At 46.5% G+C, this 16297-nt stretch overlaps 1 protein-coding gene across 1 annotated transcript in view; it reads right to left on the minus strand.

The window, feature by feature from the left end:
• Positions 1 to 4215: 4215 nt before the first annotated feature.
• DNAJC5B (DnaJ heat shock protein family (Hsp40) member C5 beta) overlaps positions 4216 to 16297 on the minus strand; it is a 35217-nt gene continuing 23135 nt past the window's right edge. The window contains exons 4-6 of the mRNA XM_007667018.3: positions 14109 to 14322; positions 10840 to 11014; positions 4216 to 4634 (exon numbers count right to left, since the gene is read on the minus strand). Coding sequence (XP_007665208.1) covers positions 4540 to 4634; positions 10840 to 11014; positions 14109 to 14322 — 484 coding nt within the window. The 3' untranslated portion in view covers positions 4216 to 4539. The remainder of the gene's footprint in view (positions 4635 to 10839; positions 11015 to 14108; positions 14323 to 16297) is intronic.

Below are 16297 nucleotides of genomic sequence, written 5' to 3' on the forward strand. Positions count from 1 at the left end.
CACAAATGGATCCTAGGCACACTCACTCCTGTCTTTACAACTACCGATCTGGCCCAGGCTCTTTTATCTCAAAAGGACCTTGGGGTTCATGGCATTTCCTACTGTTTCTGCTCCCAATTCCTACCCTCCTTCCTCATGCCAGGCACCCCATGCCAGGCAGGCCAAATGAAGGTGAGGGGACAAACCAGGGCCACAAGCAAGAGGCACATAGGGGCACGCACAGTCACAAGACCAACAATCCCTCTCGGAGTGGGGCACACAGGTGATTTTTTAAGAAAGAGTCAGTCCTGAGATATTCCACGTCAATCCTTTTTGCCTCAAGAGCAGGAACAAACCAGCAAGAACAAAAAAACTTTTTTTTTAAATGATGTTTCGTTCAGTTTCAGCAGAACCTGGCTGTAAGAATGTTCATTGGGGCGCTACTGAAGGTGAAACAGAGCTCGGGGAAGTAGGAGGACTAGCTATGAAGCACTGCATTTCCCAGGAGGATGAGGCCTACGCGCCCAGAATGATCTACCCAAAATTATCTGGGAATAAGAGCCGATCAGCAAGCTTAATGAAGCTTTTACATTCAGGAGAGGGAGTTCTTATGTCTTGTCTCACTGGGATATGTTATGGTAACCTTGGTAGTGGGTAAGCTCCAGGGACTACCTTGTGAGTTTATCGTCTCAGAATTTTTTCCGTGTATCCAGGGAAGTTTGTTTGTATATGTTTATTAAAGTATGTATTTGAACTCTACACTGTAAGCTCATTATGGACAGGGAATGTCTTATATGTTTGTTGTACTCTCCCAAACATTTAGTATGGTCCCCTGCATGCAGTAGCTGCTCAATAAATATGATTGATTAATTAATTGAGCCCAATTTACCTTTCGCCTTTGTTTCCTCCTGGGGCACTCACCTAAACTATATCTAAGTTTGGAGGGCTGGAAAATGGAATTTTTCTCGAGTTCCTTCCTCGATAACCTTAATAGACGAGTTTTCACTAAATATCCCTAGGTGGTAACTGCAACCCTGTGTTTTGAAATTATGGTCTGAGACATCTTATGGAACTGGAGTTCAGTATTTTCCCCAGCCTAGGCTCTGACAGGCTGAAGTGGGGGTTAGGGGGGATGGGACTATGACACAGTCTATGTCCCTCGAGAGGCTGACAGACTAAAAATGAAAAGGGAGATAGGAAACTGGCAACAGATACCTAAAGAGAGGTGAAACAAAACACATAGACAACATAACTTAGTAGGGCTGTGTAGTCTGAGGAGGGAAATGGTTTGGTAGATATTGTATGCACGATAAGCTCATTGTGGGCAGTGATTGTGTCTGTTTATTGTTATATTGTACTCTCCCAAATGCTTACTATAGTGCTTTGCACACAGTAAGTGCTCAGTAAATATGTTTGAATGAATGAATACACTTCTTCAATATCCTTTACCATAATTCTTGCAATGAAGGGGTTAAACTCTGTCCCAGAGATTTGGGGCCCATTTCTTTCTCTGTGGAATTGATCCAAGGAAAGGTTGAAGATTTTCTTTCTTGGATAAATTGTTGTAATGGTGATTTTAGGGAAAGGGAGGGACTAAATTAGATGGTGCAAATCTAATGAAGAGGATGGTTGTCAAAGGGCAAGAATCCCACTATTCCTCAAATATCACAGTGTCTCAGCAAGCTAGAGACTATAATCAATAAATTAATCCAAAATATTTGAATGCTTAGTGTGTGTGTGCAGAGTGCTGTACTAAGTGGTTATGAGGCCACCATTTTAGCTTTGAACCGAATTGGGAGCTGTAACCACTTATGCTTCCGCTGGCCAGGTGAAAATCCTGTTGAATTTCAATCAATCGATCAGTCTTATTTATTGAACACTTACTGTGTGCAGAGCACTGTACTGAGTAGTTGGGAGAATCCAATATAACAGAGTTGGTAGGTTCCGTGCCCACAACGAGTTTAAGGTCAAGAGTGTCTTAAAACACCTGTAAGTGCCTTACAGGTGGGTAGAGTGATCGTCTGTTGGATTTGAAGAGGCAGGGCATTCCAGACCAGAGGCAGGATGTGGGTAAGACGATCGAGGTACAGAGGAATGACATGTGTGGGCTGTGTTTTACTAGGAAATCAGGGAGGTAAGGTAGGGGGGCAAGGTGCTTGAGTGCTTTAAAACCTATGGTAAAGAGTTTGGATTCCCTACAATTAGAGTCATTTCCTCTCCTAACAGTAAGGCTTGGCAGCTAGTTGTGTATGTAATGGAATCTTTCCCTACCTCCATAATCCATTGTATTTCTCTGAGAATGAGCGTGGGAGAAGGGTTTTTCAAGTACACAAGGGGCATATTACATCAGCTAGTGATAAGGTTGGGTGTGATGCATTTTAAACAAACACATCTATGTTCCAGAAATGTTGGCTGAAGTTTTTTTTAAAGCTTTATAGTAACACAAGTAGTAAGGTAGTTTTAATAACTTCGAATCTGTCGGAGCAAAAGCACTGATTTCCATGTGCAGTTCCAGTTAGCAGCCCTCAAATTTCATTTTATGGAGAAAGTGAGAAACCAAGAAAAGAAAATAATGTTTCGAGCCTGAAGAATCCACTTGTTTTGAAATAATGTAAACTTTTGCTGTATGCTGCCCACAGCCCTCTTTTACAGTTGCATTGACACTCAGAGTGTAGCTTCAATTGAATTGGAGGAACAGTAGCAAGTGAACAGGCGCAGAGAAGGATGTCCCCTAATGAGTTTTCCGGTGGTCCACACGACAGGGGAATGAGCTTAGTTTCACCAAAACAGGGACAGTGGGATGGAAAGTGAGAAATCACTCTATATGCTAACTGGCTTCTCCACTAGAAGGCTGGCTGAGCATTAATCTAATGTAGTCCTTAGACCCACAATTTTGGGACAATCTTTTTGGTGCTGGTTATTCTTTGTGCTAATCTGTTGGCTTTGGCCCGTTGGTTTCACAAGAGCCCAAGGTAATTTTAAAATCCTACCGATGTCCGCCGCTTCCCCCAGTCCCCAGCCGTTGCCCTAATAGACCTTTTGTTCATTTTTCTTCACTCGACTGGACTTCGCCAATCCTTTCCTCACCCTGACATTAGAGTGGCCACTGTAATCCCTTTGAAGGCAGGGATCATATCCACTAACTCTATTATACTCTTCCAAGTGGTTTGTATAGTACTCGGCATACAGAAAAGACTCAATGATTAATTGCTACTGGTGGCCCACACAAATACCGGACAAGGAGACACACCTGACATTGCAGGCATTCGATCGGGCATGCGGTGTCATGTGATGCCTTGAGCACCTTTTTGTAGAAATGGCAGTTTTAGATTACCACCTTGGTGTGGGACCCCTGAACACCCTGACTTGAGACCTTTGTTTTCCTCTCCCAGGCCTTTGTAAACTCTGCCTTTCCATCCAAACTGTGAAACTTCGTACCGGGACCTGCTTAGGGAAACTCGGTGCTGAAAATTATTAAATAATCAACATGGAACGTCTGGTACCTTATCGGTATTGAACAGGGGATAGCTTGCTGAAAATGATTGTCCCACATAAAACCAGGAGCCTGACCATTTTCTCCACCTTCTCTACCTCCCCTGCTTTCTCTATAGCTTTTTTAAAACTCCTTCTCCATGATTGTGCCCCCCCAGACACCAAGCTGGCCTGTATCTATAACCTGAACCCACTCCATGTGGACTTTATTTTTTTTTTAACTCTATCCTACCATGGTCACAAATGTCTCTTATAGCACCTCTTCCTCACCTACCCCCAGCCTGGATCTCCAAAGCCCTGGGACAGCAGCAGGGTCAGGTCAGTCCAGGGAGCTGGAGTGTTGAGGGAAAGTGATGTAGCTGTCCCCTCCTGGGCCTCTCCACTCTCTTCCATCCCACAGCTTTGGGGGTCCTCGTTGGTGGAGGTTCATTGACTAGAAGTGGTCTAGACTTTTGAAATAAAGTCATACTGCCATAGTGTTATTCAAAGCATTTCACTAGACAAAAAAATGCTTTTTTCACAGATTCCCACTGTAAACTCATTGTGGGCACAGAATGTGTCTGTTTATTGTTGTATTGTACTCTCCCAAGGGCCTCTCTGCACGCAGTAAGTGCTCAATAAATATGAATGAATGAATGAATGAATGAATGAATGAAAGCGACCACCTAAAGTTCACTTCCCATCTTGTCATCTGGGATGGATCTAGTCTCTGAGTTTCAGTCTACAAATGAAGGCTCAATCCCATTTCTGATGCTTAATTTCAGTCTTGTTTATTGATGAGGAAGTGGTTCAAACATAAAACATGCGTAGGGTGCTCCTGTGATATCTCTCAAGGGGAGCAAAAATATACTTTTCCCAGGAATCTGTCTTGACCGAATTAGTGTCTCCGAGATTCCCTTTTCAGAGAGGTTCTGCGTGGTCAGAAAATTGCAATTACCTTAGCCTGACTAATGGTAAGCTACCAAAAGGGAAAAGATATGGGATCTTGCAGTGTTGCTGTTTTTCCCTGGTACCCGCTGGGCAAAGCCCCGGCCCCATGGCAGTGCCCTCCCAGCTGGCTCGCCAGGGCTACGAATCTGTACGGTAGCTGCGGCGGTCATCCCCGATGAGCTGGGTTTTCTCATTTGCGTTGGTCGGCTGGAGGGCTATCGGGGTGTCTCCCTCTAAAAGAAACAAAACAGATAAGTGTAAGTCCCAGGTGGGAGAGGGACTAAGAGAAGCAGCGAGACACGGGCCTGGGAATTAGAATCCAGGCTCTGTCACCTGTCTGCCATGTGACCTTGGGCAAGCAGCTTCACTTTCCTGGGTCTCAGTTACCTCTTCTGTAAAACGGGGATTAGGACTATGAGCCCCATGTGGGACAGGGAGTGTATCCAACCTGATTAACTTGTATCTACCGCACTGCTTAGAATGGTACTTGGCACATAGTAAGCACTTAACAAGTAGCATCATTATTATTATTATTGTTTTTAGAAGCCTCTCGTTACCCTGGCTCTTCTCTACAGGGCAAGGCCCAGCTCAGCCTCTAGACAGAAGAGGCTCCCTCCTGCTGCACACCAAAGGAACTCCAGCTAGAGCCATAGGGTGAGAGAGCAGGGAAATCAAAATCCACTTTTCTCCCCCTTCATTTCCTTCCTCCTCATCAAACGGCTCCTGCTGGGGGCCCAATGCTGTACCGGCTACGCGGCCCTGCTCTACATTTCCTCACTGAGATGAATCTGAGTTGATTCCACAGGAGTTCCAAGGCCTTCGGTTCAGGGTGTTGCAGTGCAAAACGTTACAAATAATTCAGCTTCCGCGATGGTTTGAGAAATACCGTCTCCAGGACGACTCGCCACATCACTGCGTGGTGCACTGTGGCCCAGGAACAGACCCTTGACGTTGGTTTTCTGGACAAGGTGCTGTTGGGGGGACAGGTCACAGCCTGGGGAAGCCACATACGTGCAGCATAGAAACCGACTGTGGCCGGCACTTCCCTGTTGGAGCGAGGGGAAGAGCAGCCGGTCACTTCTCTGGTCAAGTGTGTCTTAGCGACATCCCAAGGGCCTGCCTTGCCCCACGTGGTTTTCTCGGAGAGAAGACTCGACAGCGGAATGACGGCCGGCGGGATCAGTGGCCTTAGTGAGTCCGATTGGCCAGGGTTCCCTGATTTGTGTGCCTTAGGGACGAGTCTGTTGTTTTTGCTGTGTTGCGATGCCGCCAGGCCGCTGGCTTGCAGTAGAGGCTCTGTGCGCCAGAGCTAAGGCCGGTATTAGATAGTAAGCAGATGAAGATGTCACCTCAGGGCGTGCTGCCCAGGGAACGGAAGCGATAGAAATTGGAAAATGCCCAGTCACAGTTGAAAGGGGCAACTGTGTGAATGGGGAGCTGGCTGGGGAGTGCAATCGCTCTAGAGCAGGTTGGGTGAAACTGGGTCCCCACCTCCCCCAACCCTGGGAAATGTTCTAGGTTCAGAGGTTTCAACAGATTTCTGGATGATGGCATTCTCTTATGCTGCATGTGTGTGCATGTGTGTATAGTTGTATTGCAATAGAAGAGAGGAGGAGAAAATAGGGGAGGGAGTAAAGAAGGAAAGGGAGGGGAGACAAGGAAAGAAGAGGTGATAATGTGTGGTGGGGAGGGAAATAAATAAACATGGAGGTACACAGCCAGCCATGGAACCCTTCTCCTGTCTCTATCCCCCATCTCCCAAAGCCAACCCAGCTGCTAGGCTCAGAGAAGAAGAACTTGGAGACTGCCTCATTTTATAGGGGTCCAAAGTGTTGCCTAGAGGGCTTGTATCTAGGATTAATCAGGAATGGGATAGGGGCAGATCCCGGAGGCTTGGAAACATTTGCCACATGTGCCCAAGTTAGGGAGGAATCGCTACTTCTTCCTTCTACCTGGCCCCCAGAATTATTTGTGGATTTCAAGTGAGAGGAGCCAGTTTCTGGCCTGCTCTATTGAGTTCACTGCTTGGGAGCTGAAACTTTCAAGGCCCAGTTTGGGTTCTGGTGTTTTCTGGTTCAGTGGAGTGTGGATGGCTTATACGGTAGAATGTAAGGGTTATGTCTTGTACGTCTGCTCTTCTTTCTCAAGTGCTTAGTGTGGTGTGTCGTGCTCTGTAAATTCCATTATTTTTCCATTTATAGGGAAGTTAGAGGGCTGGTTGGTCTTTTCATTTTTGTCTACCCAGATACCGTTATTTTAAAAAATATTTATTCATCGTGGTGTTAAGGGCTTATTCTGTGTCAACCATTGTGCTAAGTGCTGGGAGAACTATGAGATAATCACATCAGATACAGTCCCGGTCCCACGTGGGGCTCACAATCTAAGAGATAAAGGAGAGCAGGCATCTTACCCCCATTTTAGAGGTGAGATAACTGAGGTCTCTAGAGGTTGTGACTTCCCACAGTGCCTCAGGAGGCCAGTGGTAGATTTGGGACTAGAACCCAGGTCACCGACTCCCAGTCTAATGGTCTTTTGCACTAGGATACAGAAATGCCCTACTCTGGTTACTATGCCTGTTGGTGGGGAATTTAATCCCCAGGGGCCTAACGTATGAGAACGTTAAGGCTCTGAAAGATGATGATGATAATAATAATAGTAATAATGGTATTTGCTAGGCCCTTCCTATATGTCAAACACTGTTCTAAGGGCTGGGGTAGATACAGACTAATCAGGCTGGACAAAGTCCCTGTCCCACATGGGGCTCATAGTCTTAATCCCAATTTTACAGATGAACTAACTGTATCCCAGAGAAGTCAAGTGACTTGCCCAAGATCACACAGCAGACAGGTGCTGGAGCTGGGAGAAGAACCCGGATCCTTCTGACTCCCAAACTCGTGCTTTGTCTACTAGGCCACACTAAAGATCCCCATGAAATGGAGAGCCTGGCAGAGGCAAGGACAAGTAGAAAATCGTACATTCATTCATTCAGTAGTATTTATTGAGCTCTTACTATGTGCAGAGCACTGTACTAAGCGCTTGGAATGTACAATTGGGCAACAGATAGAGACAATCTGTACAGGGAAGACCGTCGTCATCCTACTGCTTTAGAGTTTTCCCTAGGGAGGGGGATCCCTACCCTGCTTTCTGATGTGTATCCGAGCCGGTTCAGGGCAGGCAGTGTCAGCTCCCTGGGCCAGCAATCTCACCTTGGCCCTTAGCAGCACACACAGAGAAGCAGCATGGTTTAGTGGATAGAGCATGGGCCTTGGGAGTCAGAAGGTCATGGGTTCTAATTCTGGCTCTGCCACTGTCTACTGTGTGACCTTGGGCAAGTCACTTTACTTCTCTGGGCCTCACTTACCTCATCTGTAAAATGGGGATTGAGCCTGTGAGCCTCACATGGGACAGGGACTGTGTCCAACCCAAGTTGCTTGTATCCAACCGAACGATTAGTACAGTGCCTGGCACATGGTAAGTGCTTAACCAATACCATAAACTATAATTATTATTATTATATGGTTGGTGTTTTCGTTTCAGGGCAAAAGGCAGGAAGGGAATTTGATGTTGTCTTGTTTTTGTTTTGTTCTGTATGGCTCTGCTGTCTCCCCCTATTAGACTGTGAGCCCACCATTGGGCAGGGATCGTCTCTATCTGTTGCCATATTGTACATTCCAAGTGCTTAGTACAGTGCTCTTCACATAGTAAGCGCTCAATAAATACTATTGAATGAATGAATGTAGCTAAGGCTGGGTGGAAGCAGACTATCAGCCTCCCAGACATGGTGCTTGACTGAAGCTTTGGCAGGACAGGCTGGGAGAGGGAGTTGTGAGGGTAGGTTTCAGACCCCTTACCTCTCTCGGAGTAGTACACACGGGAATGGTGACTAATAAATGTAGCGTGTAGACTAGCTTGGCTAGGAACAGGAGCCTAATTGCCTGACATACGGAGGCTCCTCAGTAGCCATGGAAGAGTTTGGCTTCTGTCAAGGTGAAGGGCAAAAACTGTCAAAAGGCCTTTATGAGAAAGTGGAGTGTTCCCTGGGATCAACTAAATGCAAGCTACAGTTGTCTTTCCTTTGGAAATGGAGGCCCAACTTCTCTCTCCTTCGGACATCTTCCTCCAAGGAGGAGTCTGAAGTTTTGGTTTGAAGAGAGAAAAAAAAAAGAGTCATCACAAGTCAGCTCAACTGTAGTCCTGTCCTGCTTGTAAAAAAGGAGCCAAAACTCCAGAGAAATGTCCAGAAAAGAAGACTTCCCCTTTCCTTCTGGATCCAGTGATGGAATGGAACGGAAGCAGAACTTTAGATAGTGGAAAAATCTGACCTCTGAAGCGAAGTAAGGAATGTCTGTGACTCTGCCCCTGAGGACAGCGCGAGGCTTTCAGATGAATTACCAGTTTTACTGATCACTCTGCAGGCAGAGGGAATTTGGCTCCTAGTATGAATTCCGGTTCCAGGAAGGAATCCGCTGCAGGGGTGCTTACAGCAGGAGAACCGCCATTATCTGGGGGAGTTTTACTGACTCTACAAGAAGGAAAAACTCACAGCTGTCCAGAGAACTTTGAACCAGAACAATCCGGGGCTTTCAGAGTTCAACACCTCAGCTGTGGGGTCTCCACTGGTAGGGCACGATACCAGGCCGTGGGGAAGGGGTCTCCCTCACCTCAGATGGGCATGATGGGTGGGGCCGCTGAATGAAATCCCTCGCCTCATTCAGTGAGGGAAGCATCGGGTGAATAATAATGATGGTATTTGTTAAGCGCTTACTATGTGCCAAACACTGTTCTAAGCACTGGGGTAGATACAAGGTTATCAGGCTTTCCCACATGGGGCTCACCGTCTTGATCCCCATTTTACAGATGAGGTAACTGAGGCACAGAGAAGTTAAGTGACTTGCCCAAAGTCACACAGTTGAGAAGTGGCGGAGCTGACATTAGAATCCACAACCTCTGACTCCCAAGTCCATGCTCTTTCCACTAAGCCACGTTGCTTCCCTGAATGATTATGGATCGCTGATGGTTAGGGATTCAGCCCGCATCCCTCCTGTTTTGGGTCTGGGAATGATCTAGCCCAGCTGCCCGGACCCTTGGCTGAAGCTCCGGATTTGCCGTGGTGGGCTGGGGTGTGGAAGTTGGGTCGCCGTGATGGTGGAGGAAATTCAGGGAGAGGACCTGGGGGCTCCCTGGACTGCTGGATCCCTCTAGACTGTAAGCTAGTTGTGGGCAGAGAATGTGTCTGTTTATTGCCATATTGAACTCTCTCAAATGCTTAGTTCCCTGCTCCGTACACAGTAAGGGCTCAATAAATATGTTTGAATGAAGAATGAATGACTGAAGCTCCTTGCGGGAAGGGAGCGTGTCTATCAACTCTGTTATATTGTACTCTTCTAAGCACTTAGTACACTGCTCTGCACACTCAGTAAGTGCTCACTAAATAGCAATGATTGATTGATTGATTGATTGATTGATTCTCCAGTCCCTCCCCAACTTCAACTCAGAGAAGCAGCGTGGCTCAGTGGAAAGAGCGCGGGTTTGGGAGTCAGAGGTCATGGGTTCGAATCCCCGCTCTGCCGCTAATCAGCTGTGTGACCTTGGGCAAGTCACTTAACTTCTCTGTGCCTCAGTTATCTCATCTGTAAAATGGGGATTAAGACTGTGAGCCCCACGTGGGACAACCTGATGACCCTGTATCTACCCCAGCGCTTAGAACAGTGCTCGGCACATAGTAAGCGCTTAACAAATACCAACATTATTATTAACTCGTTAGTCCTCAACCAGAAAATATTATTAAAGGCCAGAGTGCAAGGCAGCAGGGTCTAAAGGGAAGAGCACAGATCTGGGAGATAGGAGCTCTGGGTCCTAGTCCCAGCTTGACCACTGGCCTGTTGGATAACTTTGAGCAAACCACTTAACCTCTTTGTGGCTCAGTTTTTCACCTGTAAAATGGGATTGTAAGCTCTTCTCTAGACTCTAAGCTCATTGTGGGCAGGGAATGCATCTGTTATATTGTTATATTATACTCTCCCGAGCACTTAGTACAGTGCTGTGCACACAGTAAGCACTCAGGAAATACGATTGACTGACTGCTGTAGTTAGCCTGTATCTACTCCAGCATTTAACATGGTGTTTGGCCCAAAGTTAGTGCTAAATAAATACCACAATTATGCAAGTCTTGCATGGTTGGGAGGGAAAATGTAATGAAATGATATCAAGCCATGGATGATGCCAAGCCATGGGTAAAGAAGAAATGGAAAAAAATGGATTAAATTCATCCAAGCATAATAGGCTCAGGATGGGGCAAGAATGAAACTTCCAATTCTGAGGGGATTTTTTGGTTGTTGGTTTTTCTTTCTGCACTGTAACAGGGACCCATCACCACGGTGCCAGGGCCTGCCCGAAATTGCTCAGCACCCAAAATTCGGCCACATTATCTCACTGCACCTTTTTCCATGTCCGTTTTGATTTGCTCCTCCAGATCCTCGGGGGACACGTAGTAGTCGTCCTCTTTCTCTCCTGAGGGTCTAGGGCGACACCTTCCGCAGCAGCCGTTGCAACAGCAGCACAGACAGCAGCAAAAATAGCAGCCCGTCAAAAGTCCGCAGAGGGCAAACAGGCCCTGGAAGGAAAGGAGGCCGAAAGAAAAACAATCAGCAGGAGCCCCAGAACTGAATATCGGTTTCTGTCTGCCTCTTAAAGACGGACCTCAGAGTCCACAGGGGGTGGGTGGAAGGGGAAGGGATTCTGTTGTTGGTTCTCCCTACCCCTCCCAGCCACCCACAGCTCCATAGAGGCCCCAAGCATGGCAGGCCATATTACCACTAGCTCCTGCCCAAGCCCCCATGGGCATGGTGCCCTCAGAAAGGAGATAGTGGGGTTCATTCACTGCCTTGAGGTAAAAGTAGGCCAGTTTGTTATTCTCCGGAAACCCGGATTATGCTAAAAGCAATAATTCAGGCAGAGGCCATCACCTTATTCCTTCCAAGGTAAGCAGAATCCCCTCTGTACAGACTGAGCGAAAGTACACCTGCAAGCCGTGTTTGTGTGTGTATTTTTGTGTGCATGCGAGTGTGCAAGTTGGAGCACAAGCTTTCATTTGCCTAAGTATCTTTCCCAGTTAAGCACCTGGGTAGGGAGTGCTGAGGACCAGAAGTGAATCAGAACCAGAGAGATGGGCAGTAGAGCAAAAAATGGTCAATCTGAATGCCATTAAGAAAAAAACACAGCCCTGGGCTGAAAGGAAAGAGCCCCGCACCCGGGGCAGGTCTAGGGTATAGGCATGCTAAGAATAAATGATAAAGGTGGAATGTGTTGAGCGCTTACTGTGTGCCAAGTACTGGCTTAGATATAAGATAAGAAGATGGGTCACAGTCCCTGTCACACACTGGGCTCACCGTCTAAGAGAGAGGGAGTTCGGGCATTTAATCCCCATTTTACAGTGGAGGAAACTGAGGCACTGAAAAGTGACATGCTCATCCAGCGGGCAAAGTAGTGGAGCACTCAGGTCCTTTGACTCCTAGGCCCGTGCTCTTTCCACTAGGCCCTGCTGCTTCTCCCACTGCTTCTCACGTGGGGGCCAAGTCCAGCTCTCTGACTCTGGAAGTGAAATTTACCTGGTCCCGGCTGGGCCTCTATCGTTGCCTTTCAGGCTGAACTTGGGCCAGAGGGGAGGGATAATTGCTCATCATTTTGGGATTAGGCTATGGCACAAACAGTGAGTGGTGGGGTGAAAAGAGGCCCACCTTGAAAGAGTTATTTTAGAGAATTAGCTTGCTCTGGAAACTTTTCTGTCGTGCTCCCAGAATTTTTATTTATTTGTTTTCAAATGGAATTTGTTAAGCGTTTACTATGTGCCAGGCACTGTTTTGAGCGCTGGCGTAGACACAAGCTAATCAGGTAGGATGCAGTCCATGTCCCGCATGGGACTCAGTGTTAGTCCCCATTTTATAGATGAGGTAACTGAGCCCAGAGAAATGAAGCGACTTGCCTAAGGTCTCACAGAAGACAATTGGCAGATCTGGGATTAGAACCCAGGTCCTCTGACTTGCAGGTCCATGCTCGATCCACTAGGCTGGTGAGGCATTTTGGTAGTTTCCCAAACTGCCACGCGGGACTAATTGCTTTATCCACAACCAACACATTCTCTCTCTTACACCTCTATCTAGTCTCCAATTCCTTTCCTTTGATTTCAGGGCCTTCCACTGGGCCCAGCTTCTGTGGCTAGAAATAGCAGAGAGCAGTGATGATGAGTGTGTGAACATTGCTGCACACAGACTTGAAACCATTAACGTTTAATCCCTACATTTTTTCTCACCTTCATAAACATAAAACCACCCTGCAAACATGAATGCTTGAAATGGTACAATAATTAGAAAACAGAATCCCTGCCCTCAGGGATATTACTGGGGGTATTTCTCTTTTTCTCTGTACTCCTCAATTCTTTCCTTTTCTCATTTCCTCAGAATAGGCCTGATTTATCATCCACTTGGGGCTAGAGGAAGTGGTGGGGGATGGGGAGAAGAGAGAAGGGGTGACGGGGGGTAGCTGAAGCCACAAGCAGAAGCCACCCCCAGTCTCAGACCATCTCCAGAGCCAGCTCCTCACCACCCCTCCACCTGTGCCAGCCCAGGCTGCTCCAGTTTGGATCAGCTAGATAGAAAAAATAGAGAATATATTGCCAGATATCAGTGCAATTACAGTAGATTCAGACAGATCTGCCATCATTGACAATACATCTCTCAAACCATGAGAAGCAGGGAGCTGGATTCACCCCACGCTGGACCACGGGCAACATTGCAAAATTCCCCCAGCTCCTCCGCGAATCCTAGCCAGTTCTGTACACTCTCCACTGGGTATGGTGGTGCCTTATATTCATATCCATAATTGATTATCAATGCCTTCCTTCCCCTCTAGACTATAAGCTCCTTGTGGGCAGGGAACATGTCTCCCAAATCCGTTATATTGTATTTTCCCAAGTGCTTAGTACAGTGCGCTGACTACAATAAGTGCTGAATAAATACAGTTGGTTGATTCTGTAGCCCCTGCTATACATAGCAAAGGACCTGGCTAAATTTGTCCTGTAATAATTTATTAGATGGCTCTCATACAGATAGGATTTTTTGGGTTTTCAGCCGTGAGTCATTTTTTATTTAGTCATTTGTGAAGGAAAAAAAATTCAGAACTCACCTGCAGCCCTAGTTTCAAATATAATTAATGCCTTGAAGTGTTGGAAGACATGCCGTTGCTTTAATTATTTGGCAAATTAAGATACAGGAGAAAATTCCTCTTATAGCACATTTATCTTTTATTTTTTAACGGTATTTAAGTGCTTACTATGTGTCAAACACCATTCTAAGCACTGGGGTAGATACAAGTTAGTTTACGTCAGACACAGTCTCTGTCTCTCATGGGGATCACGGTTTAAGAGGGAGACAGGTATCCCCATTTTCAGATGAGAAAACTGAGGCCCCCGAGAAGTAAAGTCACTTGCCCAAGTTCACACAGACAAGTAGCAGAGCCGAGAAGATTAGAACCCAGGTCCTTCTGATTCCCAGGCCTGTACTCTATCCACTAGGAAATGCCGCTTCTCAGTTATTGAAGTGGAGCCTCCTGAGATTTTTTGCAATTTTAGCCCCTGCAGTAAACAGAAATGAGGAGAGTGTGCGGCTTGTCAACTTTCAAGTAATTTTCAGATAGAGGTGCTATACTCTTACCTTTGCCCACCAGCTTGACAGTATGAAGTAGGTGTTCACGTTTTCCTCCCCAAATTGCTCAGCCACATACAGCCCCAGGGATCCATATTTATCATATATATTTCTCTTGGACGGGTCCGTCAATATCGTATGGGCATTGTTGATTTCCTTAAACCTTTCTGCAGCTTCTGGGTTGTCCAGGTTCTTGTCTGGGTGATATTTCAGTGCCAGTTTTCTTGAACATGAAGAGGGAAACATTTATGGTTGGTTTGAATGACTTAAAGAAACATGGGAGAAGGAGTTGGCCACCCTGATCAACACTGATAACTTTGAATATATAAAAGAGAATGTGTTACCAGATTTCAGTACAATTACAACAGACTTGGACAGATCCGCCATCATTGGCAATACATCTCTCAAATCATGAAAAACGTTCCCCATTTGCTGTTGGGGGAGCTCAAAAATTCTTAAGAGGAGATAATTTATTTTTAGGGACTAGACTAATCCGTAAGGAATACTGTGGCTTAGAATCTATAGGGTTGATTTTGGAGCAGAACGAGAAGTGGGATTCTTTTTCTCTGACAACATAAAAAGGCCCTCGAGAACAGAGGCACTTGAGAGAACCACCCAGACTAACAAGAAAAGGTGGAATAATAATAATGATTGTGGTGATTTTTAAATGGTATTTGTTAATTGCTTAATATGTGCCAGGCACTGTATTAAGCACTGGGGTGGATACAAAGTAATCAGGTTGGACACAGTCCATATCCCACTTCGGGCTCACACTCTTAATACCTGTTTTACAGAAGAGGTAACTGAGGCATAAAGAAGAGAAGTGACTTGCCTAAGGTCACATAGCAGACTAGTGCCTATGCCAGGATTAGAACCTAGGTCCTTCTGGCTCCCAGGCCCCATCCTCAATCCTCTAAGCCACACTGCTTCTCTTAAGCATTTGTTAAGCACTAAGTAGTGCCATGCACTGTACTAAGCACTGGGGTAGATACAGGGTAATCAGGTCGGGCTCACAGCCTAAGTAGGAGAGAGCAGGTATTGAATTCCCCATTTTGCAGATGAGGGAACTGAAGCACAACAAAGTGACTTATCCAAGGTCGTCAAGCAGGTATGTTGCAGAGCCAGGATTAAAGCACAGGTCATCTGACTCCTAGGCCCATACCCTTTACACTAGGCCATGCCGCTTACCAATGCTGTTGTTATATGCTTTATCCTGGATACCCGCTGCTCCCATTGATCTCAGATTGGTATTTCTTAAGCACTTAGATGTCAAGTACTGTTCTAAGCACTGGGGCAGATACAAGGTAATCAGGTCAGATACAGTCCCTGCCCTCTGGAGCTCATATTCAAGTTGGAGGGAGAGCAGGTATTGAATCCCCATTTTAAAGTTGAGGAAAGTAAGGCACAGAGAAATTAAGTGATTCACCCAAGGTCACATAGCAGGAAAGTGGCAGAACTGGGATTTGAAGTCAGGTCCTTTGGCTCCCAGATCTGTGCTTTAATAATAATATAATAGTTATGGTATTTGTTAAGTGCTTACTATGTGCCAATCACTGTTCTTAGTGCTGGGGTAAATATAAGGTAATCAGGTTGTCCCTTGTGGGGCTCACATTCTCAATCCCCATTTTACAGATGAGGTAACTGAGACACAGAGAAGTTAAGTGACTTGCCCAAGGTCACAAAGCAGACAAGTGGCAGAGCCAAAATTAGAACTCACGACCTCTGACTCCCAAGCCCGTGCTCTTGCCTCTAGGCCAATCGCTTTCCCAGTGTTTATCAGGTATGTCCCCTTTCTGGTACTGACATGACACTGGCTGTGTTTACGTCTGGTATTTTAGTTGGACTTCGGCTCAAGCTCTCTCCGTCTCCTCTCTCGTCGCCGAGTCCCGTGGCTCAGAAGTGTTGCCCGTGTATACAGCGTCCTGGCGGGGGAACACAGTGACTCTGAAGCAAAAGGCAAAGTTCCAGAGAGGCCCAGGACTTCCCGAAGATGGACCCGGGGCCACCCTATCAAGGGAGGTTTCTGGTCCTCTCTGGCATAGCCAGGATTCCAGAGGGGATGTGGAAGAACTCCAGGAACTTGAGTGGATTCTGGGCAAACCCAGAGGAGACCCAGGACAGCCCAGAGTGGCCCCTAGGGTATCTGACCTCCGTCCTGTTTCCCTGGGCCAAGCCCCTTTCAGCAGTCGGAATTTGGT

Source organism: Ornithorhynchus anatinus, chromosome 7 (genome assembly GCF_004115215.2).
Source record: "Ornithorhynchus anatinus isolate Pmale09 chromosome 7, mOrnAna1.pri.v4, whole genome shotgun sequence".
In the NCBI taxonomy this organism is placed as follows: Eukaryota; Metazoa; Chordata; class Mammalia; order Monotremata; family Ornithorhynchidae; genus Ornithorhynchus; species Ornithorhynchus anatinus.